The sequence below is a fragment of the Paramisgurnus dabryanus genome, chromosome 11 (genome assembly GCF_030506205.2).
Source record: "Paramisgurnus dabryanus chromosome 11, PD_genome_1.1, whole genome shotgun sequence".
Taxonomy (NCBI): Eukaryota; Metazoa; Chordata; class Actinopteri; order Cypriniformes; family Cobitidae; genus Paramisgurnus; species Paramisgurnus dabryanus.
Window position 1 is genome coordinate 17,096,060 of NC_133347.1, and position 26,365 is coordinate 17,122,424.

General features: G+C 38.0%; 1 protein-coding gene across 2 annotated transcripts in view; it reads left to right on the forward strand.

Moving 5' to 3' along the window:
- ccser1 (coiled-coil serine-rich protein 1) overlaps nucleotides 1–26,365 on the forward strand; it is a 96,805-nt gene that overhangs the window by 57,489 nt on the left and 12,951 nt on the right. The window contains exon 10 of one of the 2 annotated variants that reach the window (XM_065247186.1): nucleotides 7,715–7,750. The exons of the other annotated variant lie outside the window; for it this stretch is intronic. Coding sequence (XP_065103258.1) covers nucleotides 7,715–7,717 — 3 coding nt within the window. The 3' untranslated portion in view covers nucleotides 7,718–7,750. The remainder of the gene's footprint in view (nucleotides 1–7,714; nucleotides 7,751–26,365) is intronic. 2 annotated transcript variants of the gene reach the window in all.

Sequence of the window (26,365 nt, forward strand, 5' to 3'; positions counted from 1 at the left end):
TGGCCAGTGAACGTTTGAAGTGTGGTTCAGTTCATAATTAAGTGCTGCTCTGTTCCAGTACGCACAGGATAAGATTGAGATAAGTGAGCTGGACGGAAGCCAAAATGTAGTGGGGTGGTCAGAGAGCCCACATCTCTGTCAAGTGGTTCTCATTCAGAGTAATTAAGATATCATCTAGGGCTTGTATGATAATGATATGATAATGATAAATATCATTTAAATGAATTGCCAATTTTTTTCTTTTCTTGTGATCGTCCTTCATCTGCCAGACATTTTTATCCAAAGCAACTTACAGTGCAATAAAACTATTTTATCAGTAGGTACTGTTTAATCCCTGGTAATCAATCCCATACCTTTGCAGTGCTGTCACAATGCGATACCAATTGAGCTAGAGGAACAATTAGTCATTTGTGTTTTGGACAGATCTTAACCGCTGCCTTAGGGGCAGATCACGCCTAATGCGTTTATGGCAATTGCAAGCGCCTTTTTTGAATGATTTTCTAGTGTTATGTACACTGTTTATGCGCACCGAGCACCTTACGTTTTTTTTTTTGCCGCCTGCCGCACCATGCAGTTTTGAAAAGTGCCCAACATCTTTCGCACTTTCCATTGTCCAATCAAATGAGGGGAGAGGCGACCTTCCGTTGTCGTGACGGAAGTTTGCAATTGCTTGGATCAACCGGAGCGCAGTCACTAATGCTACGTTTCAGGCAACCTGTAATGTCATGACTTCAAAACCACAACTAACGACTCTGAACTGGGAGTACATCGATCTAGTACGAGTTCACGGGTGGAAAGTCACGGGTTCCAGTGCACTTTCACAGGTAGAAGGTTGTAAAAACACGGGTTACAGGATGCCTGGAACGCATACTCCCAGTTCAGAGTCGTAAGTCGTGGTTTTGAAGTCGTTATTCACGGGCTCAAAAACCTGCCTGGAACGCAGCATAACTCTCTCCTACGTGTTTGCGCACCTCTCAACCTCGGTCAAGGTCAGAGCAAGCGTCCTCTTTTTAAAGTTTCTGCTAATATGACAGTTAACAGCAAAAGAGCGCTCACACTTCAATGTTTGATTGACAGGACAGCTTTCTCAATGGTTGCCTAGGAGTATAAAAAGCCAGCCGCACTGCTCTTTTTTTAAAGTGACCAAAAAAGGCCTTGTGTTTCCAAGGGTGAAAAACGTGTTTGATGTGATTATCCCATTAAACAAGAATATACAACTTTTCCAACAGGATAACACCTAAATACTGTAAATAAACGTACATTTACATTTTAATGATTAATCGTTCATAACAACTGTAATAATAATCTCAATTATTAACTCCAGCATTTTTTTTTAAGAAGTTGCCAACCAGCGCAAGCATTTTTCATGATTTTCACAAAAGTTTAATGCCTTGCAGAAAATGTTCTTCTTTAAATATATAAACATCCAATATATCAAATAAAAAACAGACCTAAGAGGTATTACCGATTGCTGGAAATACTCGTCATTGGCACAGAAGCGTTTTCTCTTAATTGACGGGTTAACTCGTCAATGGCGGGGAAAGAGTTAAAAGGGTACTTTTGGAAGATAGAAAGATATTTTGAGGAATGTTTGTAACCAAACCGATCAGAAGCCCCACTGACTTCCGTAGTAGGAAAAATAACACTATGGAAGTTAATGGTGCAGGTTTATAACAACATGAGATTGAGTAAGTTTTTTGGGGGTGAACTATCCCTTTAATTGTGTAGCCGTGCAATCAATCTTTTTGGATGCAGATCCTCTGAACACCTTTGTTGCTGATTGTATCCTGCGTCCTCGACATTTACTAATCTAAACTTCCCTGCAGGAAGACCAAGACAGTAATACATGTAGAAAGTTAGGGTGGACAAGACCCTTACTGTAGTAACAGTGGGATTTTGGGGTAAGTGATAAAAAAGTGAAGATGGTGAATTTCCTGTAAGTCAACCAAATAAGAAGCTTGAACACAGAAGAGATTTTGCTTTAAAGTGTTAATAATGTTAACAGAATAAAAACACATGAGACCGGCCTTACTATAACAATAGCCCTCCATCTGGACTTTCTGTTGGAGAAGCATCAGGTGGAGCGAGAGTGGGTGGCTGCTGCTGTGGTGTGAGAAATTCATCAGCAGGAAATAAAGCTGAGGAACACTGTGGGTGTGGCTGAAACATTAGAAGTAAGAAATAATATTAGTAGTAATATCAGGCAGTATATGGAGATAAGAGGGTAATGGGTACTACAAGAGAGTCAAGATAAGACATAAAAGGTTCCACTAACTTTATTGTCACCATCACACCCAAACATTTTATCACTATACAATATTCAACATAAAATGCTTTGTTACACACTACAAGATAAATTAACGATTTTTCACGGCATTGTTTTTACATTTTGCAACAACTACAAGTGAAGAGCTCAGAGGCAAAACCCACAAAGTGCATCTGGCATGGTTTCTCGTTAATTAGCATTTTTATCATACTCTTAATGGATTATGCTTAAAAAGGAGTGTTTCTTAATGACCTAAGGGCGGTTTGAGCGGATTATACGCAAAAGGCTTTAAAGGAACAGTATGTAGGATTGTGGCCAAAACTGATGTTGCAATCACAAAACTTGTGCCTAAAACTGGTACTGCAATCACACAACTGGTGGCCAATCAGTTGAGGGCTGCAACTCCACTTTTTAAATGACAATAACCTGACCAGACCACTGTTTTCAGTGATATAAGTATTTGAAATGAAAATTATTTCTTAATGTCTAGTGACATATCAGAGCCATTTTATGATTAATTGATATACATTTTTTACATACTGTTCCTTTAATGAGTGGTAGGACGTGTCAAGAGCATTCGGTTACAATCATTCTCTTACTTTTGACGGAGTTGGCGTTTAGCAGCTTTTGCATCTGAACTCTTCAAGTGTCTTTGAGGTATGTGTTTTACATATAGATGGTGGAAACGTTAGACTGTGAAGTCAACGCACGATTTCGTCTAATTTCTTCTGTGTTTTCTGCAGAACAGAACGCTCTGCTATAAATGACCTTCCACAGAGAATAAACTAGAACACGCAGACTTAGTCAGCCTTAATACGTCGATAGCTAAAAGTCTGGCTTTGCGAGACTACAATTATGGAGCAAAATTGCAGCACTGAATAATTTTATTACTGACGACAAGAGGCATTAGAACCTAGTTAGGGAGACAAGATGAAAAACATTCAGTGCCCACCACTGGTTCCCATGAATAATATGCTGTATAATTAGCCACAATTCTTGGCAAGCAATATGACGACGCCAATCTCAGGTGGTTCGCCTACTGTATACAAATCATTCATTCTCAAATACTTTGTCATTATCTTCTTGTCCACTGAGAAATGGAGGCCACCTTTTTGTCCTTTCTGCCTATTTATGGTGTCTCTTAAAATACTTTTACTTTTGTTCTACTAGCCTGTATAAACATGACCATGATAACTTTGTCAAGGTAAAATCTGTGATCTTCTGTTCTGACAGAAGGTCTGAGTCCCCGTGGACAGTGCCGACTGGAGACTGCCCGCAGGGTGTTCTCCACCATTAACAGAAGGTGAGGGCTGGTCCAGCCTATTCGCCCCTTCAGGGCCGCTATAATAGAATGCCGATGCAATACCTCACTGTGGACAGATGGCCGTGCGAAGCAGGACCTTGCACCACAATCAAAAAAGTTCATAAATAATTATATAAACTGTGACGTTCAGTGATAATGGGGATCAGAAACGCACATTTGTTTTTATTGAAGTCGCTCTTTGACCATGCTTGTGATTTGTGTAACGTCAGGAAGAAAAGTCACATCAGCACAGCCTGCCCAAGAAGAAAATTTAGATTTTTTGCACAACTCCCTCTTAGAATATTTATGAGATCCCAGTTGCACACGCGGCCCACAGCAATGATAAATATGACAGCCGTTTCACAGCATCTCAGTTGTGTCCTGATTTGAGGATCTGTTGCATCAGTTGAACGCTCAATCGTACTCTGCATAAGTTCAGGATGGGTTTCATCACACCCACATAGACTGTATCTCAAGAAATCAATGTACACTGTAAAAAAAGATTTGTTGAAAAAGTTGCTTTCCGTAAAATTTTGAGTTTATTCAAAATTGTTGTCAAATATTTTTTTTAAGTTGAACCTCCTTTTTTTTTTTACCGTGTGTATATATCAATTTACTCAAGTAGCAGGGTTCAGACTTCATTTCATGCAGTAGGATGAGCGGGGCTTAAAGTTTTCCATCACTACGATGGATTTCCGTCAACTGGAAAGAAATGTTGTTCTGGCGACTCGGCTATTAATTCAATTTTTTCATTCATTCCACCAAAACAGCTGACTCTTAACCTCACAATCACTTCTGATTGGTCATTTCTTACAGGTGTCCAATTTTATTTTATTTAATAATCGAAGCATTTATTTCATTGTATAATTTATTAGTAACAGTGTACTGAAAAAAGTCTATGCTTATACAGTGAGGAAAATAAGTATTTGAACACCCTGCTATTTTGCAAGTTCTCCTACAGTACTTTGAAATCATGGAGGCGTCTGAAATTTTCATCGTAGGTGCATGTCCACTGTGAGAGACATAATCTAAAAAAAATCCAGAAATCACAATGTATGATTTTTTAATTCTTTATTTGTATGATACAGCTGCACCTGTCTATCAGCTAGAATTCTGACCCTGAAAGACCTTTTAGTCTGTCTTTAAAATGTCCACCTCCACTCCATTTATTATCCTAAATTAGATGCACCTGTTAGCTGCATAAAGACACCTGTCCACCCCATACAATCAGTAAGAATCCAACTACTAACATGGCCAAGACCAAAGAGCTTTCCGTAGACACTAGAGACAAAATTGTACACCTCCACAAGGCTGGAAAGGGCTACAGGGAAATGGCCAAGCAGCTTGGTGAAAAAGGTCCTCTGTTGGAGCAATCATTAGGAAATGGAAGAAGCTAAACATGACTGTCAATCTTCCTCGGACTGTGGCTCAATGCAAGATCCCACCTTGTGGGGTCTCAATGATCCTAAGAAAGGTGAGAAATCAGCCCAGAACTACACGGGAGGAGGTTACTGTTGGTAAAACATTAAGTCATGGTTAGAAATCATGCATGGCACAGAAGGTTCCCCTGCTTAAACCAGCACATGTCCAGGGCCGTCTTAAGTTTGCCAATGACCATTTGGATGATCCAGAGGAGTCATGGGAGAAAGTCAGGTGGTCAGATGAGACCAAAATAGAACCTTGAAGAAGAATGATGAGTACCATCCCAAGAACACCATCCCTACTGTGAAGCATGGGGGTGGTAGCATCATGCTTTGGGGGTGTTTTTCTGCACATGGGACAGGGCGACTGCACTGTATTAAGGAAAGGATGACCGGGGCCATGTATTGCGAGATTTTGGGGAACAACCTCCTTCCCTCAGTTAGAGCATTGAAGATGGGTCAAGGCTGGGTCTTCCAACATGACTATGACCCGAAGCACACAGCCAGGATAACCAAGGAGTGGCTCTGTAAGAAGCATATCAATGTTCTGGCATGGCCTAGCCAGTCTCCAGACCTAAACCCAATAGAGAATCTTTGGAGGGAGCTCAAACTCCGTGTTTCTCAGCGACAGGCCAGAAACCTGACTGATCTAGAGAAGATCTGTGTGGAGGAGTGGGCCAAAATCTTCCCTGCAGTGTGTGCAAACCTGGTGAAAAACTACAGGAAACATTTGATCTCTGTAATTGCAAACAAAGGCTACTGTTCCAAATATTAACATTGATTTTTTTCAGTTGTTCAAATACTTATTTGCAGCTGTATCATACAAATAAATAGTTAAAAAATCATAAATTGTGATTTCTAGATTTTTTTAGATTATGTCTCTCACAGTGGACATGCACCTACGATGACAATTTCAGACCCCTCCATGATTTCTAAGTGGGAGAACTTGCAAAATAGCAGGGTGTTCAAATACTTATTTTCCTCACTGAATATAATATAGATTGGTTGTTCTTTTTCTGCTTGCACTGTTTTTACAACAAAACTCAGCCCCATTTTTATTATTGAAGTGATCTTTTTTACTGTATGATGAGTAGATTAACCTAAACTTGAAAATTTGACGTGTTTCATAAAGCTTTTTTTCCATCACCATGATTTTATGATCATTGTGAATGCATTTTAAAGTATCGAATAAGAAATGAGTGATGGAAATGCCAAATTTCAAATAAAAATCCCTTCATTTGTAAAAAAGTTTGCAGAATAAATTCAGATGTAACAAACATTAAACCCACAGGACTGATCGTCTAGCTGTTTCCACTTAAGTTTTCTTTACCATATAGGGGCCCCACGTCGTCATAATGCCCTTGCTGCTAGTGCCTGAATAAAAAATGCTGCATTTCTTCTTCTTTGCATAAAATTTTGTTGGGCAATTAAAAGCTGCACTGCTAATAAATTAATAACTTACTAATACCACCGTCATTCGCTCTAAACAACTTGATGGAAACTCACCTGATTCGCATTTGTTTGTTTTCCTTTTTGCGACTTTTGAAAAGATTCGCTTCACGTTTAAAAGAAAACCCAGCCATACACACCAATAGCGCACGTTAATGCTTAAATGAGTTCATGTTTATGTCTTATGTATGCGCTTAAACTGACAAATACACCTTTGTCAAAGTATCACAGTAAGCAATTGGTTATGTCTTAAAGCCTAAAACAATGTAGACTATATATTTTATGTGAATGGGGTTTGGGCGAGAAAAAAACGTTAGTTAAATTTTTTTGCATTAACCACTGGACGAGTAATGATATATGGACCAGCCTCACCACTGAGATGAATTTTTCTTCTTTTAACGCTTGGGCAAAATTACCATTTCGGCAGTTGTTTCGAGTTCCCTTGTTATTCTTGGCAGTAATATTTTCTTGAGCTTTTTCTATCCACACCACATTGTGACATAGTCACCCACCCACAGCCTCCTCTAGCATCTCCTGTCTTACGCTCAAGCCTTTCCATCACCCTGTCAGACTCAAAGCCTGTTTCTTTTCAAACACACATTTTCCAAACACGTTCTCAAACTCCTGCTTTTCTCATCACTGTTTTATAAATCCTGTAAAACAATCTAGATAACCGAATGAGCAAATAGCAATTATTAATTTTATCCTTTCTTCACTTTGTCATATATATTTAAATATAATTTCCTCCCTGTCGCCTGTAATTAGGTCTGTGAAAATTGGTAAATTGTATTTGGCTTTGTTTAGCACATAGTGCAGTCGGGACCCCTTTTTAAAACACTTTGCCGTTTTGTATTTATCCTAATTTAATTCTAAAACTCAATACCTTTTAAGTCTAGCAGATAGCTTATCATTTAAATAGTGTGCGGTTGTTGAAAATTGCTTAAACCTATTTTCGTTGACCTGTTGCACCTGACATTTTGTTCAGTGTTTAAATGAAATGTATTGTGGATGGCACTGAATTAAATCCAATGCAGCCTTCCTCTCCTACGTCTATTTTTTTGAGTCTATGTTTTTATCTTCCGTTTATACAAACATATGCACTTATGCATCGTCATCTTCAAACTGCCACAAGCCATTGTTTTTGTTACCATGTAGACCTTTTTTGATTTTCTCTCCACTTCACTGGTTTTCCTTTTTGTCATTTATACGCACCATGTTCATCTGTCTCTGTTTTGTTTTGTTCTCCCCTCTCCCCTTTTCTTCCCATGGGTGCAGTAAACAGACGCAGCCTGAGCAGACAGCACAGTGCAGGTAGGGTATCTCTCTCTCTCTGAGTACAGCAGCTCTGTCTCTAATCAAAGCAAGGCTGCTTTTCCTCACCAATCCTCACCTTGGCTAATTATGGGAAACCGCAGAGCTTTTAAATTGCATCAACAAATAATCACACGCAAATGTCTTAATTGCTGTGGAGCTGTATATGAAATTACGTTGATTGTTGCGTGCTAATCTTATCAGCGCTGTCCTAATCGTCTCTGTTGGGGACGTGTTGATTGCTCGCTTTATTCAAATCCACACATGCAGATTCACAACTGATTTGCTGGGAATTTCGTAACGTTTCCCATAGGGCACCTATTGCCACGATGTTCAAAAAATTCTGATTGAAAGCTGTTCGAGTGACATTGAGGACCGCAAGTGCATTGCAGGGTGTTTTGGTAAGTTTCCATAAGACTCCTTTTGCCACAGTGTTGCATGCTCACCTGTGTGAAAAAATTCATATCGGAAGGTGCACTGGTAGCCTGACGTCGAGGACTGCAGTAAAACATGACGGATAGAAAAGTGGGAGATGTGAATATCCAGAGAAGGGGACGCCAGACAGTCATTTACATCTCAGATTTGTGGGGGATAGGGGTGAAATCGAGCAAGACTTCCATATACATATTTATGAAGCGAGCCACCAACGCTCTTACTGAAAATATGTCAATAAGCTGCAAATCACACCTATATTTATTTCTGCTATATGCAGCATGTAGTAGGAAGGTGCAGGAAGAAGTCAGAAAAAGGTGTTTTGCTTTTATAGTTTAGCATTTTCGTAATGTGTGGTTTTAGCTTTTTAGCCATAGATTTGCTTTTTTGTTTTTCATTTGGAGTGGGTGGTTTTAGCTTTTAGCCATAGTCTGAGTAGCCTTACTGTAATAGAATTATTGAGCTAATGTTGTATCTTGCTTTGTGTTGTGCATCAGAAATCTTTCGCCAGTAATGTTTTGGGGACGTATAAAGTGTCACTGGATGGAAACTGAATTAGTGCTGTTTTTAGGATTGTGAAGAAAATGGCAATTCATGTCCCCTCTCAGATTTTTTAGTCAAGTGGATATTAAATGCAGTTTGCACTGTTTTGTCGGAGAAAATGTGCCTTAAACATTTGCAGAAACATGAAGAGCTTACAGTAGATGCAAAAGTCGCTAAATGCCACCTTCGTCAAAATGAGATAATGAGTGCGTTTACATGCACAGTCTTACGCCGATTATGCTTAATAAACTGATAACACGTGGGGTCATGTAAACGCGTTAAACGGTTTTCTTTAATCGGGGAAAGCCCATAAACGGCGTAAGCAAAAACCGATCGGCACAGGTAGTTTTTTGCTCATTACGCCGATTTCGCGTGGCATGTAAACACCTTAACCGGCATTCTCACGGTTAAGTCCATGTGCGCATGTCTCCGCGTATGAAAGATAAACGTCACACGCGGAAGTAAGTGCAAAGTAATGCATAAAAGTCTCCGCTCGACTAAAGCAGTTGGCAGAGAAACTGTTAAAATAGAAGCTTATGTTACATTTACAGGTTCTGCAGACACGAGAAGAGATACAACAATATAGCTTAAGACAGATACAGTATGCCGTCGGCTTTTTGATCGACTATTATGTACTATAGATGGTGACGTCACTGCCTGCGAGAAAACTGATAATTCTCCAAGTCCCATGTAAACGCAGTTGTCTGCATAGCCGGTTTATTGATTTGCATGTAAACGCATGAAAACAGTTTTCTATAATAAGCAGATTTTTAATAGTTATCCGCTTATTCTGTGCATGTAAACGTACTCAATGATGTTGACCGAATGCTGTCAGCACAAATTATAAATTCATCAAATACTATAATCCCAGCCTCAGGGCTGTTCAGCACAAAACAGTTTTTTTTTTTTTAGCAAAGTATTCTAATGGTGCGTACACATCAGGCGTGGAAGAGGTGGCAAGCGCGAGTGATTTACATGTAAAGTCAATACAAAGACGCAAATAGGCATCCTGCGGCGAAGTACGCGGGAATGGCATGGCGCAGCGCGAATTGAGCAAACACATAATCCGCGGTACACGAGTTGAAAAATTTGGCGGATAATCGCGCCGCATTAACCAATCAGGACCTTGCTTTAGTAGTGACGTGATTACAGGAAGCTGAATTTCATGCGTGACTTTCACGGGCGAATGAAGCGAGTAAACACAAAATGTGTAAGCGTCCAACTACGCGTGAATAGCACGTTTTTGTCGCCTCATACGCGTCTGGTGTGAACGCACAGTGAGTTAGTTTACGGAAATAAGTTATTGGACTAACGGCGCATACGTCTAAGTACAAGAGTTTTTTTACCCAGTTAAAGGAGGTTTATTGAATATATTATTATATTGATCAACTTTTTTACCTACATTCAGAAAGGAGAAGAGTGACTGGAGACATTTGCAGATTTCTGCCTGTACTTAGAGGGTTTTGCGGTGTAAGACAGTCACTGTATTTGTTAATTTGTTAAATACCAATAAATTGACTAAAGTGACATTTGTGAAAATAAGGCATTTTAATAACTGACCAATAACCTTTTTATTGCCATTTAAGTGCCATTACTTAACCTAAATGTTAGAGCCTGATAAAAATTCTAATTTACAAGAAAACATGACAGACGCACATAGAGGGTTTTGCATGTAAGCTCTTCATAGATATGCATATCTAAATTTGGTCATTCCAGTCAAGATCAATATATCTTACCTGCTGACCAGTTCAGAAACTGTATTTGTCAGCATTTTAACCTGTGTTGACTTCGATGAACAAAGGCTGGAGCATTATTTCATTCCTACAATGAACAATTGCGTTTTTTAAATGCTTTTCCCCCCTTTAATTATGTCTTATCACCAAGGGCATCAAAAGTGAGCCAGGGCTGCCCCTTCAGACAAAAAATGGGAACACAACAACACCGCATTAGAGCCATGCAGGGCCAACTGTTCCATAAATTCAGGAAGTTGCCCATGAGTCCTGCTAGCTGGCAGTCTTTTATGGAGAGATGCCAAGATTTGGCCTCTATTGATCCACGACCTGTACCTCTCCTCCACAGGTAAAACGCCAAAGCACAAAAATTAGTGCTGCTTAAAGTATTTTACGAGCTTCAGACTTTTACGATACTCCCACTGTCAAAGCTCAAGGGCACATGTAATGGAATTGCGTTTATGATATCAAAAACTTGGCATTTGGTATTAAATATTGGGTTTGTGTAGTGTTCTAAAGGAAGGAAGAAGATGAGCAATCATCTCACAGTCAGGCAGTAATGTTGTACGGAGTTCCACAGATTTGCTCTACTAAAGATGACTGACAGGGTTTGTCAAGCCAAGCGATAGCATGACAAATATGACTGTGGCATTGATATAATAGCTGACTAACAGGGGGAAAGTGACTCGCAGTAATGCATTTAAATGAATATTTAAAAGAGTTTGGACATGATGAAGGCCTGTTTGTCTAGTCAGATCAAATATTATGTACTGTGTGTGGCTAATATGTATTGCAATTTAATATATATATATATATAGTAAATTTATTAGGAATTCTCTATTTATAAAGGTCCATATTCTCGTATCAACATGGTTCAGTTTTCCAATATTATGCTTAGTTGGTTTAACAGTTTTCAAAATAGATTCTTGGCTTACAGTATCTGCCTGTCAAATACTAATATTTCTGCATAACTTTCTGCAGGTTTTGTATATTCTAATACTAATACCGTCTCTTTTATATTTTCCTTTATTGGGCTAGCTATCCCATTAAGTTGTTATGACCCCATTGATAATTTTCTCATTTTACATCTATCTCACAAATGGACTTGTACTTCCCAAAGTTTAGACACACTTGACTGGCTTTATGCTTCTAAAGAACTTAAAAACCTTTCGATGGCTTTATTATTCCACATTTCGACATTTTAAAATAATAATAATAATATTGAATGAGTCTGTGTGCCCCAATGTCTGACCTCCTGTATCTTTTCAAACCTGTACCTTTTCACTAATAACTGCATGTTTCTCAACTCAAATTTGTATGAAATAAGGTGGATATTGTAATTATGACAAGTTAATGTACTTGTTGTTTATTTTGCTTGTTATCAGAAATAAATGACTCATAGGGCTGCTAAAACCATCTATAGAGTTGAAGCCCCTATATAATCATTCAAAATATGGGCTAAAAAGTAATTGATTTCATGTGGGTTGTTTTAATTGGAATCCATAACAATTCAGTCAAATGGTCAATGTGGAATGAGCTTTTTTCTCTGAATTTTTGTTGTGTGTCTACATACACAGCAGGGTCCTGCCGATGTATCGATGTATGGATTGTAGGGGCAGGAATCATTTGGACCCTCATGATTCGATTCAGAATCAATTCTCGACATGCTAATTGGCATATTTGTGACAACACTACGTCGCATTTGTGCTCGAAGTCAGAGTAGTGTTGGCACTATTGCTACTAGTCTCTGACCTGTCATGTACTGTATTTTAATGCAACTAAGTGCTTAATAAAGCCATTCTCATTTACATATATGTTCTGTTTCTGTTGTCAGACATTAAAACAAGTAAAAAAATTAAACGCGACTCATTAATTCTACATATTAGCCGGCAGTAACTTCCACAGACTGCTACATCGTCTTATCATCATCATTATACATCTGCGTTAAGGAGCAGTGGTTTTGGCAGTATTACTGTATATGCCATTTTGTCTAATGCAGCGCTCCTAGCACCTCCGTCTAGATAACAAACTATGTGCATATTTTACAGAAATCTATAACTGGTTTTGATCAGTTTAATAAAAAAGTTTTATTATTTAAGTCAGATGCGTTACAGTGAATTAACGGCACTTTTTCTCCCTAACGCTCACTGAACAGAGAAAAGGCAGAGGAAGACCATCCTAAAATGAATTTTGTTTACGTTGCAGTTTAGAATTAGTCAAACTGGGCTGGATGTTTTTTTCTCTACTGCTCGTTGCACTTTCTAAACTGTCCGTGTGTCCGCCTTTTGGTTGGAATAGCGTCACATTGTTATTTTGTAAACTAACTTTTAAAAATCGATTTGTGAATAAATTCAGAATCGTCAACGTCCACATCGAGATGCATCTAATAATCGACTTTTTCCCCAGCTCTATGGATTGTGTTATGATTTTATTTCAGTTGTGTTTCATTTGCGTTGGACTTGAGTCCTTTGTGTATTTACACTCACCTAAAGGATTATTAGGAACACCATACTAATACTGTGTTGGACCACCTTTTGCCTTTAGAACAGCCTTAATTCTACGTGTCATTGATTCAACAAGGTGCTGAAAGCATTCTTTAGAAATGTTGGCCCATATTGATAGGATAGCATCTTGCAGTTGATTGAGATTTGTGGGATGCACATCCAGGGCACGAAGCTCCCATTCCACCATATCCCAAAGATGCTCTGTTTGGTTGAGATCTGGTGACTGTGGGGGCCATTTTAGTACACATTTTAGAACTTACTGTCATGTTCAAGAAACCAATTTGAAGCAGATGCCTAAAATACCATTCTGACATTCAGTTTGGAGTTCAGGAGATTGTCTTGACCAGGACCACCCCCCTAAATGCATTGAAGCAACTGCCATGTGATTGGTTGATTACATAACTGCATTAATAAGATATTGAACAGGTGTTCCTAATAATCCTTTAGGTGAGTGTATATTCATTCAGAGTGGATTTTGGTTCATAGAAAATAATTGCACTAACCTCATACCACTGCCTTTTTAATAGACTTGCTCTGAATGCTGATCAGTTTAAATTTTGATGAAAATATTAGTGAAAAAATAGCCACACCCCTAATGCATATGACATCTTGCTTGTTTGGGTGAAGGGCAGACTGCTGAAAAATGAGTTTAACTTGCATAACTCATCATGTATGGAAATTTCTCACTGATGATCCCTTGTGAAACTATATGCATGCATACTCTTCTAGAACAAAAGAGTTATAGCTCATGGAGTTATTAGTCTCTGTCCTCATGCAATCCTTATGCAAAACTTTACTGCTGATTATTCATGAATTCAGCATTTTGTGTGCTGTTTTATCATTAGTTTTAAATTGCCAAGATCACTTTGTAAGTCCCATGTGTGCCACATTTATTTATTAGTGCGGTTATGGTCTAAATCACAGAGCCATTTGCTGCTGCTGCTGTTGTTGCTACTCCTTGTACATCTAACATCCTAAACCATATTAACTCTCTCTGAAGAAGACAAGCCCTTACACCAGCCACTCCATCTCTTGCAATCTTTTAAATCTTACCCATGTGTATTGTTTCCTAGAGATGTAGCATGTTGGTACTGGTTACCTGTCTCCACGTGGATCCTGCTAAAACCTCACACAGCCATCTGCAGCTTAACCATGCTGTGATATCTCAGACTGGTCTGCTCCAGTCTGGTCAAGCCCGGCCATCCTCCATGATCCTCTCACAGTTCTGTACACACAGAGAGAGAGGCGCAGTCCATCTGTATCGTAACACGTCTGTGTCCCATATGCATTTTGATTAGTATTAGGTTAGGATGAGGAACTGTACATTTACACGTTTGGTTTGAAGGATTATGGAGGCTGTGCTTGGCTCCCGCCTCCAACTGCAATCCAGTCCTGCCATATATAGAACATGACCTGCTGCTCGCTCCATACTGCTGTTAAAGCTTGCCAGTATCTTATGAGGCCAGTCATGTATGAAATACTGCTGATATGGCCACGCAGTTTTCTCTCCGTGCATCACAATTTAGTTATTTATTTGATATGTTTCTTCTTTTGTCAAGGTCTATCAAAATTTGACTGATTTGGGCTGTACGATCCATGATGGTGGATTTTGACAATTGTTACTGTAAATCACATTATGAAATGTTTGTTGTTGTGCCAAGATGTGGCTTTGTACTGCTTTAGCATGGATTTAAATGGGCTTTGTTTTAAACAGGTTTTGGGTATTGTTAGGCTTTTCTATGATGCCTCCGATTTGTTGTTTTCCTCAAAGGGGGTCAGGGAGGGTTTGGCTAGCAGGCAGCGTCCAGTTACAGCAGGCCATGTAGATGCTGCACCTACCTGTTTACCTCAGAAACATGTTTTGTTGTCGTCTTACGTGCTCTATAACTTAAAAAATGTTGCAACAAAGAAAGAAAACAGATTTTTTTCCTATAGTGGCTGCTATTTATAGTTAAGGAAATTAAGAATCCATTAGTTCAAATCAGAAATGTGGAACAAAGTTGTTGTGTGGTACTTATGTGACGATTAACTGACGATATTTTGAAGATAGTTTTTTATAATCATAATTGAAAACCACCGCAATCAGCACATTCATCAAAATGGAGATTTTAGGTTTGTTCATCTCTGAGAATAGGCTGGATTTAGAAATCAATTAGAGCTTTTTTATCCCTCTGACTGCATTGAGATGAGAGCAGAGAAAAGCTCTCGTATGCATGAGAGATATGAGAGAGGCTGGGGCAGGCCAGGACTCAAAGCCGACTGTGGCCGAGTTGTATTTTTCTGAGAGAAATCTGCATTAACTGACCTGTCTAAGGCATTGCAGTGTGCTTTTTCTGTAGAAGCCTGTAGCCCTCAGAGCACTTTGTACTAGATATAAAAATTCACAGCTGTGCGTAGCACCTTGAGCTTTTTCCGGCTGTTTTTGCGTGGCCTAGTTGTCTGCGAGTTGGGCTTGGAATATATGTGAAGTTATACTGGACACTCTAATGCATTTAAAGGTGTTCTGAAAAAAATTCAGTTTTCAACCTTAGTTCTTTTTTAATTTTGAAACATTTTATTTATTTTTTAATTTCATCTTAATATACATCATAGATATTTGAAGACTTTAGATGCAAAGCCATCTAATGCGTCTGACATGTTTTCTTAGAAATGAGAATTTTTGCTGTCAGGCTCTTATGTTTGGGTTCCATAATTTCACTTTGCCAAAACCTCTTATGCTGCATTTACACCAGCCGCGGTACAGGCGGCAAAAACGCGCTATTCGCACGTAGTTGGACGCTTGAACACTGTTCACTCGCTTCATTTGCGCGTGAAATTCTAGTCATTCGAGAAATTCACGCGGAAATGCGCGTCATGGGAGGGGTTCTGCGACTCCGCTGAGACTCCACCACTCCACTCGCTTCCTGTAATCACGTCACTACTACAGCAAGGTCCTGATTGGTTAACGCGGCGTGGAAATCCGCCGAAGTTCAGATTTGTCAACGCGCGCGTTTCCCGCGGCAGCATTTTTTCCGCGCTGAGCGCCGAGAGCTGGCTCACAGCTGAAGTATCAGAGCTACCAGAGCATTCGGCTGAAGAAAGCTGGCACTCAGCTGAAAAACAGCTGATATTCGGCGTCCTCCACGCGTTTTGCAGCCGCGTTTAAAAGTTTTGGTGTGCACAACCCCTAAAGGGGCCCGGTATACCTTTTTCTGCATCCGCCTCACCCGCGCCTACGCAGCTTTCAAAGTGAGCTCACATGGGTTTCACTGCGGCTACATGTGGATGGCCGTATTCGACACATACTCAATACAAATGATTTCTTATTCAAATGATTACTCTACCAGGCAGCACTGATTTGCGACATTTACAGTACATTAAAAATGTAGGATAGATGAAGAAAAGTAGCGGATTCACCATTTCAAACAAAGTTTAGAACAAACAACAAAAAAACAAAGAACAGGAATCAAACATTATGGTGACGAAATTCTCCACAGCTTTCTGTTCTTGGAAAAAGTTAAAATAAAAGAAGAAAAGACAATGGTGTGTGTGCAAATGCTGTCTATTGCCTTTGTGTTATTTTTAGTGGAGTGTCCGCTCTTAATATTTTCATGCACTGTTTTAAGCGGAGTGTCCGCACAGCCTCAAATTTTGGGCAGCACGCAGACAACTGCGGACCCTCCTGATGAAGGAAATGACATCATGCGGATGGCGTGCGTACGCAGACAGCCCTAGTATACCTTCGCTTAAGTGCATGCAAACTTTTTGGACAAGGACCACTTCCTTGGACAAAACATAGTAAACATTTGCAAAATCAGGAGTGATGCAATAGAAATGATGAATTCAAAATGTAAAAATAAAGACACTAAACCACACATTAGCGGGAGCGATAGCTGCAACATTCAGTTTCTATTCAGGTCCAAGTACTCATAAGGGACACAAGTTTGAATGTGATCAATGGTCATTTCATATTCGTCTTCTTTGCCCTTTGATGACTTTGCTGAAACCAAGATTCTATCAACAAACTGGTATTTCTGAGTGAGGCTGAAACTAAGCAGATTTGAAGCGAAAGTATTTAATAAACATATAATACATGCCGAGAGCATTTGTTAATATCATTCTAAAATCTTTGATGAAGCATTTCATTTTTTATCTAACTGTCAATTTAATTAACAAAATTACTTGGAAAGTACCCCAATTATTTCATCCATAAACAAATTTATGTAGCCAGCTAGATTAAATGAGCAGAATACACAGCAATGTCATATGCACCTGATATATAATACATGAATTTTTAATTTGGAAAACATAGAACAAAAACAAATAGAAAAGTCAATGTTAGAAACTAATTTTAATGATTTTATTTAATATTCTTTTTTATTTCATTTTCTGCTAAATGTAAACAGGAATGTTGAATAAAAGAGCAACTTGGCCAAAAGTTGTATTGATTGGAAATTAAATTAGCTTATAAATGTTTTGTTTAGTTTAGTTTAGTTCCTATCCAAAGCTTCAGAATTTCTGTTTATATCTGTAATTAGAGCTTTTCTGAAAACACCCATTATAGTGTATCTAATAAAGTTGTTGAATGTTATATCATTGAAAAAGCAATTGAAGTATTTTGGGCTTAAATCACATTAAACAAAAACTTCATCTCTGCCCCATCACTGCAGTCATGTTTGATTCGTAATAAGAAACGAATCAATATGTGTGCAGAATATTAGATTCATGAGCGTAATTTAACCACATGTTCCTGGTAGATAAGCCAATGTGTTGGTTTACCAGAAAACAAATAGATTAGATTTGTACCATCCTAGAGCATGTTTAATCACCTTACGCAAGAAGTCATTTTTCAACACTCATTGTAACGTATACATTATGCGTTTCCGCACAGTCCCGTTCTCCGGTCTGTTTTCTTCCGAGTCGCTAGATATTCCTCTAATGATGTTTTAAGTAAAAAAACAATCTTAAGGTCGTGATGGCTTTGCTTATTAAGTTCACATTACTGTCGCACGAAGAAGGCAAATGAACATGTGTGAGGTTTTATTACTTCAGTATTTTACTCAGTGTCCTCAAGCACATCATTAGGACGATATATCACTGCAGAGCACTGTTTGTTGAAGTAGACCTGCTGAGAGAAGTTGATGATGATGTTTACCACAGAATTCCTCTGCTGCTTAATGCATAGAAACGACTGAACGTTTTCACCGTGTAGAAGTGCTGCGGTAATCTCTGAAAGGGAGAAAAATAAAGACAATCATTTCTCCTTTAATGCATGTTATTTAATCAACTTTATGAATTTCCATTACAGAAAAAAGCCTTAGTTTTGAAGGGTGCAGTGTCATTTTATAGTTATATGCAGATCCCCTTGCGTCGTCATACCCCCACTCAGCATTGCTAATTGATGCTGCATCTTGCTGACTGTTACCTGGATGTATGTATGTATGTGTGTGCTAGCATGTGTCCAGGCCTGGCCTGGCTCTGTGCCCAAGTAATGAGACTGCAAATCCATCACTATTCTGCAGCCACGGCCAGCCAAGGGACCGAATCTGCACCTCCCCGCCCCTCCCGCCTAACCAGTGGACAGATTCAGGACACCTCGGGTACATTAGTCATAGCAAAGTAGGGCAGGTGCAATGCGAGCGCTCGGCTCCCTCTCCCAGATCTACTATCAGAGTCTCAGGGTGAAGTGTGATTCACTTAGATGCCACAAGGGCCACTTCTGCGTGAGCCGGGGTCTTTCCTGCTCCATGCCAAATGTACAGGGACCCCAGCCGATAAGCATTGGGGGTCCTTGTGCTACAGGATGTGAATGCTTCATGTCTCAGATTGTGAGGGCCGCAACCCTGCGCATCTCATATAACAATTTACTGCAGCATTAATGAAAAGAGCTAAAGCATAAATATTAATGAACAATTTCTTTGCAATCTGCAAATGCAGAACTGCCCCGAGGTGCACAGTCGATATGTTTTGCCGACAAACGTGAAAAATTAATATGCAAATCAGGAAAATCTGATAAGAATAAATTGTCTTTGTTTTTATGTGGTGTGTTTTGCAATGAGGCAAGGCGCTCATACATTTTAATATTAAGAGCACTGAAGTCAAATTCAGTCTTGTGAGTCACCAGGCAATTAATAAATCAAAAAGCAATGGTACATGATATGTAACCGTTTTGTTTAGTATGGGTTTTCGCTGAACCTTTACATGAAATTTAGATATGATGACGTGCCCACTGTTGCAGAAAGCAGTGATAATTATTAAGTAATCGGATCATGACTGAAATCGATTAAATTATAAAAATCCCTAAAAATGAAAACTTGATTGAGACATGTATCCAATTATCTCTTGACTTGGACTCCAAATTAAAAACAAAAGACTTGTTTTCTATGTGACAAAAAGTGTTAAGATAAGAAGCAGTCTATTGTGTCTTGTCTGCCGTTTATTTTCCTGTGAAAGTGAGAGGTGATTTGTTTCTGGATTCTATACTGAGCAGCACTGTGGTACACGGGGCAACAACTGGTTTATTGTCCTATAAGGTTTTAACAACATTGACCGGACATTGAGTTACCACTCAACAACCAAAGTGTACAGCATCCCCTTTTAATCTTCTAGTTCCTCTGTAGAAATTTAAAGCCATGAAGCATAATGATTTAATAATGTTAAATCATACAGTTGTGTTTCCCATAGTTTAGCAGGAGGAAGACCTATTCCTGGTTATCTTATTTACCCATTTACTAATAAGAAATTTCTGATTTACAGAAAGAAGAAAAACTTGACTCTAAAAATAATGCTGGGTTATTTTAACCAAGTGTTGTGTTTAAAAGGGACAAACCTAGCTGTTGGGTTAATTAACCCAGAAAATTTGACCCAACAATAGGTTAAAACAACCCAGCATTTTGGTTTGAAACAACCCAATGGGTTAGGTTCGTATCTATTTGACCCTGCATTTTTGGTGTTGTTTAAAGTTGTGCAGCTTGTTTTTGCATGAACATCTTAATAATAAATAATCTATTAATTTTGAAAGTGCATAATATTGGACCTTAAATCTTGAAGTAAGAACCTCTTATTTAATCTTTTAGACAGGTTCGACTTCAAGAACAAGCCCAAAGTAATAATCTATGGCTTAGAGGTTACTCTTTCATTGCTCTGGAGATTTAATGCTGATCTTAGATGTTTCTTCTAAAACTGTGTAGGAGGATAAAATATGATAAAAAATAGACTGGTAAAATACTATTTTATCATTAAAGTCTGATAACGTCGTATGCATTACGTATAATGCGTATAATGTTTGTGCATACCAAAATGGCGGTGCTGTGTGGGTTCACAATTGTGACGTCATGCACAAAATAAAAGTCATTTATATAGATCAGTGGGTGCTTCACAATGCCTAACAGGGTTCCGCAAATCTTACCCTGGAGAGCCGAGAACTGCAGAGTTTAGCTCCAACCCTGATCAAACACACCTGGGCAAGCTAATCAAGGTCTTCATGATCACTAGAAAATCACAGGTGGGTAAGTTTGATTAGGGTTGGACCTAAATTCTGTAGTGCTCCGGCCCTCCAGGGTAAGATTTGGGGAACCCTGCCATAGAGGAACCATTTTGGAATTTGGAAATTGCAGCTGGGTTGACGGTAATTTACTGTAGATTTACATTTATGTTATTTACTGGCAAGAGTTTGTTCAAAGTTAAATGAACATTTACAAGTCTTTGTCTTTACAGAGTAAAACTAAAAAAACAGCATCAAGCAAAACATTCTGGAAAACAAAATCTGAAGCAAAAACAGAAAAAGGTTGATTATGATTTCTGGTTCCCAGAATGCTTTGCATGAGGCTGTTATTGTATAGTTTTATTCTGTAAAGATAAAGACTTGTTAATATTTAAAATTTATTTTACTTTGAACAAACTCTTGCTAGTAAATAACATAAACGTAAATCTAAGGTAAATTTCCGGCAACCCAGCTGCAATAACATTGTAATTTCTACGGATTTTTTTTACAGTGTACACTGTAAACCCGGATAAGTTCTACTAACTCAAAAAATTTTGAGGCAACTGATTGCCTCTATTTTTGTAAGTTTGCTTACTTAAATATTATTAGTAAGCTTATAGCTAGTTATTTTGAGTAACTGTAAATTATAAATAAATATCCTTTAACTCAAAATACATATGTAGTGCTTTGTTCATCTTTGCTTTACTTCAAGTCAAAAGTTTTGAGTACCGACAACTTCAATTATTCATATATAAAAATTAAACTTAGTTTAAGTGTTATATAAATTAAATTATATAATTTATGTAACTTAAACTCTAGTAGTAATGCTAGTTAAATATTTTGTGGCAACTGATTGCTTTGTTTTTTTGTAGTTTCCTTTACTCAAATATCTACATTTTACAACTTAACAGAACACTGTAAAACCTGACAAGTTCAGAGTACTCAAAATATTTAAGTAAACTAACTACCATTAAATTTGTTCACAAATCACATAAACATATCATGTGACTCATGAAAATTTGATACCAGTGAAAGTGTGTTGAGACTGAGCTCAGTGCTGACTTTCACATAGGTATTGTTTACAGGGGCGGCGTTTGCGTATGGCAGGGTATGGCAGTTGCCATACCCTAGCAGTCAGACAAAGCACCAGAAATCAACAGGCTATAATGAAGCTCATTAAAAATAATATTAAATATTTTCAGTAGAACATATCTAAACATTGGTACATCACTAATATGGATAATTTACGCGTGTGCTCGACTTCATGCTATAATACAGGAACCGACTTGTGGATGACATCAACGTGCCGCGAGAGCGGTTTGAAAGCAAACTCTTCCCATGATTTCTCACCCTCGCGGTACTTTGATGTCATCAGCCTGTCATTATTGCAGCGCAGCTTGAATTGTGCAGGAGGTTTCATGATGACCGCTGTTGTTATAATCTTTATTTTCGCAAGTAAATTTATTTTCGTTTTTTGTTTTAACATTCAAACAGACTCACGGTTCTCCCCCACACTCGCGCAATGCATATTGCATACATTATTCCAGACGTAATATGATTTGTTCTCTGTGGATAAATAAACATGTTCTTACACTGGGAAATTGTAGCCCAGTCGAAGTGTATTAATTATTTGCGCGCGTTTTTGAATATGGCGACTTGTGGAATAAAAACTGCACGACGACAAAAGGTAAGACTTGTTTTTGCATTTAGCCCTGTTTTACTAAGAGTTTTATTTAGTGTTTTAGTCTTTGGTTAGCTGGCTGGGTTAACTACGTGTGCTCTATCACATCATTAAAAGTCTTTATTGTGTTTTTATAAGTGTTTATTGGCGGCTGTCATGACAAGATTTGTGAAGGGATGTTACAGTATGTTTTGATATTATCTTGTTTAAGTTTATCTGTTGCTGGAGTTGCACTTAGTTAATGACAACATTTGAAAAGCATTTTAAACAACCATGATTTCTATTTTTGTTTTTCATTTGTATTGCAAATACTTCCGTATTGTTGTCAGTAAGTGTACATCCGTGCAATTATAATATGATTTTATACAGGTTGGTGGAGTATGTACACATATGGATATAATGGTTTCATAGATTCGTTATTTAAATGGCCTTCTTGTACGAAGAATTTTTGCCATACCCTAGGTTTTCTTGAAACGCCGCCACTGATTGTTTATATGATAAAGCAACACATTATTGACCTAAAGCCTAAGCACAGGCACTACACTTCTGAACAATGGTAAGCACAAAACTAAAAAAATAGCAAACTTTTCTAAATCACCAACATAAATAAATGTTTAACACTACTGAGTCTTTTTGTTTACTAAAAACCACATAAAATATCACTTAATTTCAAAAAATGCTCTCGTTTTGCGGGCTTATGCAAAGCATGCTGGGAACTGAACCTTCTCAACCAATGGTGTTGATTTAACTTTAAAATTAAGTAAATTTGCAGTGACAGACTCTTTCTTAGCTTACCTGGCAAATTGAACTCATCACAATCAGCAAAATTTTGTAATTATTTGCATTCAAGAGCAAATTCATCCATTTAAAACACGTCTAAGGTGCCCTTTCAATGATGACGTCACTTTTTGGTAAAAACCGCCACTAGAGGGCTTTTGACTTAAAATATTTAATTATGGTTGAATCTACTTTTCAAGTTCCCTAAACTATTTACCTTTGGTGTAGTTGTAAAAACTCAAAAAACTATTTACTGCTAACTTAAATCTATGATAGATGTTGAATGAACTCAAAAATAATAGTTAGATAAACATTTTGGCACATTTTGAGTACCAGGTACTTTTTATTATAAGTTAGTTCTACTGTTTGGTTTTACAGTGTATCATGTAGCTGTCAATCAATGAAAACAACACTGAAAAAAATTGTTTCATTAAATTTAATCAATTTGTTAAGGTAAGTGGTTGCGATCAATTTATTTAAGCCACATTTAAACAAAAAATATTAGTAAAGTAAAATAAAATGTAAAACTTTTGTTTAAATGTAGCTTAAAATAAAAAAATTTCAGTGAATGTGCAAAGAAGTTAAACCAAAAAGTTCATGATTAATAAAGTTATTGGCTTTAAAAGTAGGGAGTCGACTCTGAATCACTAAAACAAGTCATCAAATGTATTGAATCTCTTGCCTGTCTTTATCTGGGGTAAGATTAAATTTATATTTTGAGGAAATTACTTTTTTACCTTTGCGTTATGATGAAAATTAAAATATTTGTATCACTCAAATAAAACTTAATTTTGAAGAAACTATGATAGAAAATGAACATATAGATTATTAATGAATTTTATGTTTTTACCTCTAACGGGAATAGCTGCATGATGAAGTGAAACTAAAGGGTTAATAAACACAAACCAATGCAGATGTTGTAGAACGTCTGGCAAACGATGATAGATAGTGCAAAAATTGTAAAAACTGATTATTTCCCACTCTTAATTACATTATCTTAAAGGAGTGTAACTACCGTAGCATGTAAATAATGCACATAAATAAAGTGAGCAAGAGCGCTCAACAATTATTTCGAATCAACAGGCACGTGAAACCCTAGCAGGTTACTCAAACAACAAAATCACCAGCTAAGTTACTTTAAATTTGCGAGAATTATAGATTAACAATAACAGGCTTAAATAAACCCAAAACATACTTAAAGGGACACAAGGCAGCATTTTTATGTTAATAAATCATCTTCGTAAGTCGGTATATGGTTAAATGACTCATTACATGACAAATGAAGACTCTCTCGCCCGCCCCTACCGTCTGTAGGAAGAATACCCCACTTGCAAGTTCGCTGTATCCGACCCGGTGTCCTTCAGTCTCGTATAGTCTTAGATATAGAACGCATTTACTCCCAGACACTAGGGGGAGCTAGTAGAGAAATAATACTCAGACTTGCCTTGTGTGCCTTTAACAGTTCTCACGGACACGTGTTTTATCAACTGGTTATCCGCCAGACAGTGACGGTCCGGACCACGTCTTTCTCTTTTCGGCCATGTGGTGAGCATGCCCACTCGCGGTGTAAAGAGCGTCCGCACTATTGTTCGAGATGCACTTGACAGCCTTTTTTGCAGCGATTTTTTTTTTAACGACCTAGTTAAGACAGGAGGGTTTTCCAGCTTAGGCGGGCTGACTGAACTGAAAAGTGCTGCGGGAAACCCTGCATTTAAACCAGTTTTTCAGGACTTATAAACAGTGATGGGACCCTTAAAATTAGCATGTTACTGGCTCTAAATTTAAAGGTACCTTTATTTTTAATTGTGCAAATGCCGGTAAATTTCTCTTATTTCTATAATATTTACTTTTGACTTGATAAACTGAGCTCAGTTTGTGACATTGTTGAGATCTCTTCTTAAACTCTAATAGAGACTTTTTTTAAATGGCTTGGTCTTGGTTTTTCTCATGCCCCTTAACCCCAATAGATAAGGTCTGTTGGAAAACTAAATGCAGCTCTTTTAACTCATTTTCTTTAGTAATGTTTAAATTTGCCATCAGCTTAAGTAACACTTTCTCATTCTCATCTGCCCGTCCAATAGAAAAGACAGAATAAAAATAAATGAAGTGTTGAATTATGGTTTAAATTTTTCATGCTGGTTGATTATCTAATGGCTCTGTAAGATAACAACTAAATGTGTATCACATCATCTGACATTTTCCCTGGGTTTCCCCACTTTATGGGTATGCATGTCATATTACTTAGTCTTAATGTACTTTTTTGTTTCCCAGCTCAAAATGCCGAGACCAATATACATTAGCCATTTGTGGGCTGATTTTAAAAGAGTAAACACTGTGTTTTGTCTGATTATACCAACCACCATGATACAACATCATTGGCTGTGGTACATCAAATAAAATCCTAGTACACCGCGTATCTGAGATGTGTTTACTTTTAAGAGCTCAATCTCATTAACATAATTACAGTATTTTGTTTACATGAGCTACAGCATTTCATAAATTGCATTATAAATATGCAGGTGCATGTAATGTGGCTCAACCAGTAGTGTCAGGAAAGGTCAAGGACCACTCCAGCTTTCTCTCTCTCTTTCTCCAGTTCTTCTGTCCTCGTTTTTGTTCTCTCCAGACCCTCTCTATGTGTCAGTAGGAACAATAGAGGTAATTAATAAGGGCCGTGTGTTGAGCTAGACTGACGTTTGTATGAGGAGCCGTCGGCAGGGCCCTGACTGTAGAGCCCTCAAGGTGAGTAAGACATGAGACAGAAGTCCACAGGGCCAAATGTTCACTTTGCTCACATGACAACAAGTGACATTTGACAGCCCTGCTCAAAAGATGCCATGAAGGACAGAGCGCTCTTTATTCTTTACTTTGCTGCCAACCTCTAGTCCAGTCAAGTCTCTCTTCTTTTCTCCTCTTTTTATCTCCCCTCTCCTCTGTGTTCATTATTTTAATTTGCCTAAATTTGCTAAAACTCATTTTATACCATAAATGATGGATAAGTCCTATTTCACAAAGTACATACAAATGTGAACATGTGAAGTGAAGCAGGGGATGTGTTGAGCTGGCACACTGACAGATAAGTAATGGATCAGAGATTTACAAGATTTTACAAGATTTTTTTTCATGCAAATTACCTCTTAAAGGGATAGTTCACTTTCAAATGAAAATTCTGTCATCATTTACTCATTCTAATGTTGTTCTAAACCTGTATGAATTTCTTTTTTCTTATGAACACAAAAGAAGATATTTTGAGAAATGATGGTAAACACACAGCAGATAGTGACTATAGACCAGGGGTTTCAAATCTGTCCTGGATGACCACTAGTACTGCACATTTTGCATGTTTCCCATTTGTGACACACCTCATTCAGGTCTTGAAGTCTCTTCTAATGAGCTGAAGATTTAAATCAGGTGTGTCTAATGAGGGAGACATGCAAATTGTGCAGTACTAGTGGTCCTCCAGGACAGGTTTGAAAACCCCCTGCT